Source organism: Dama dama, chromosome 23 (assembly GCF_033118175.1).
Source record: "Dama dama isolate Ldn47 chromosome 23, ASM3311817v1, whole genome shotgun sequence".
Taxonomy (NCBI): Eukaryota; Metazoa; Chordata; class Mammalia; order Artiodactyla; family Cervidae; genus Dama; species Dama dama.
Window position 1 is genome coordinate 25,283,640 of NC_083703.1, and position 2,017 is coordinate 25,285,656.

The window sequence follows — 2,017 nt, forward strand, 5'->3', positions numbered from 1 at the left end:
GGCGCCGCGGGTCCCTGGCACGCGCCTGTGGATGTAGTTATAAGAATCCTCGCGTGCCGGCCCTCAGCTTCAGCCGGTCGCCACAGCCCTCCCCAACGCCGCGCGGGCGCCGTCCAGAGCGCAGCGGCCGCGGGCACTCCAGGGAGGCCGGGGCGGGGGGGGGCGGTCCTAGTTGCCTCCCGCGCCGGACCGCTAGGGCGGGGGCGGTCCGGCGAGCCCGCAACTGCAGCCGCAAACTTCCAGAGAACACCCCTACCCGAGGCCAGCAGTCCCCCGGGCCCTCGGCGGCGCAGAGCATGGACGCGGTGCTGCTAGAGCACTTCCCCGGGGGCCTGGACGCCTTCCCGTCCTCTTACTTTGACGAGGAGGACTTCTTCACCGACCAGTCTTCTCGGGACCCTCTGGAGGACGGCGATGAGCTACTGGCCGACGAGCAGGCCGAGGTGGAGTTCCTCAGCCACCAGCTGCACGACTACTGCTACCGCGACGAGGCGTGCCTGCTGCTGCAGTCCGCGCCTCCGGCGGCCCCCCACGCACTCGCCCCGCCGCCCCCGGGGGGCCCGGGAGAGCCGGAGGACAGCGGCGGCGGCGGCTACTGCTGCGAGGCGGGGGCGCCCCCCGGCGGCTTCCCCTACTCGCCCGGTTCTCCGCCCTCGTGCCTGGCCTACCGGTGCGCCGGGGCGGCCGCGCTGTCCCCCAGCGCGCGGTTGCGTGGCTTGAGCGGGTCGGCGGCTGCGCGGCGGCGGCGGCGGGTGCGTTCCGAGGCGGAGCTGCAGCAGCTGCGGCAGGCCGCCAACGTGCGCGAGCGGCGGCGCATGCAGTCCATCAACGACGCCTTCGAGGGGCTGCGCTCGCACATCCCCACGCTGCCCTACGAAAAGCGCCTCTCCAAGGTGGACACGCTGCGCCTGGCCATCGGTTACATCAACTTCCTCAGCGAGCTGGTACAGGCGGACCTGCCCCTGCGCGGCGGCGGCGCGGGCGGCGGCAGGGGGCCCGGCGGCGGAGGGCGCCTGGGCGCGGACAGCCCGGGCAGCCAGGCCCAGAAGGTCATCATCTGCCACCGGGGTACTCGTAAGTGCGTCCGCCTCCCAGCTCGTAGGGGGTGGGGGGCACGGGAACGGGAAGGTCCCCCGGGGCGGGGGCTGGGTGAACGGACCGACCTGCTGACTGACGGACGGACAGACGGGCGGGCTGTGGGCACCGGCCACCTTGAACCGGAGTTGGCGTTTCTGAGGTTTTTTCCGCCACTCTGACGGCGGCCCTGAGGGTGCGCTTCCCGGATAGACTTGCCACTTCTGGGATTGTGGGATGAGGGCGCTGGGGACTTGGTCTGTCAAAGCGCCCAAAGGGGGATCCGAGAGGACTGGAGGGGCAGTGCTGGGAACAGAGTTGGATATTCACAATCTGTTTTTTTTTTTTCTTCCTCACCCTCTCAGGGTCCCCCTCCCCCAGCGACCCGGATTATGGCCTCCCTCCCCTTGCGGGACACTCTCTGTCTTGGACTGATGAAAAACAACTCAAAGAACAAAATATTATCCGAACAGCCAAAGTGTGGACCCCAGAGGACCCCAGAAAACTCAACAGCAAGCCTTCCTTCAACAACATAGAAAACGAACCGCCCTTTGAGTTTGTGTCCTGAGAAGTCCCAGACCTGTCTGAGGACATGATTCTGTGTGCATATTGTACATGTAAATATCTATAATGTAAATGTAACTTAAGAATCACATTTTTCTAATGGCAATCAACTGTTTGTTATTTATCTATTTATTATCTTGTCGAGTTAATGAAATAGATGATCTCTTTTTAAATATATAATTTATATAATTTATCCTGATTTTCTTAAAATATGCAATAGTCTATGATCTCCCCCAGCACCTTTGGCAGAACTCTGCATTATTGGAAGAACTCTGACCAGTAAACGTCATGCTAATTTATTGCCAGATACGGTTTACTTCTAAGCAATGTTAATAAATGCTATTCATACCGTTTTCTACAAGTTGCTTTATACTTGATG

The 2,017-nt window shown here is 61.6% G+C and overlaps 1 protein-coding gene across 1 annotated transcript; it reads left to right on the forward strand.

The window, feature by feature from the left end:
- The first annotated feature begins 296 nt into the window (after positions 1 to 296).
- Positions 297 to 1,642, forward strand: PTF1A (pancreas associated transcription factor 1a). Its single transcript, XM_061126071.1, has 2 exons — positions 297 to 1,074; positions 1,440 to 1,642. Exons 1-2 carry the CDS (start codon positions 297 to 299, stop codon positions 1,640 to 1,642), a joined length of 981 nt encoding a protein of 326 aa, XP_060982054.1.
- The last annotated feature ends 375 nt before the right edge of the window (positions 1,643 to 2,017 follow it).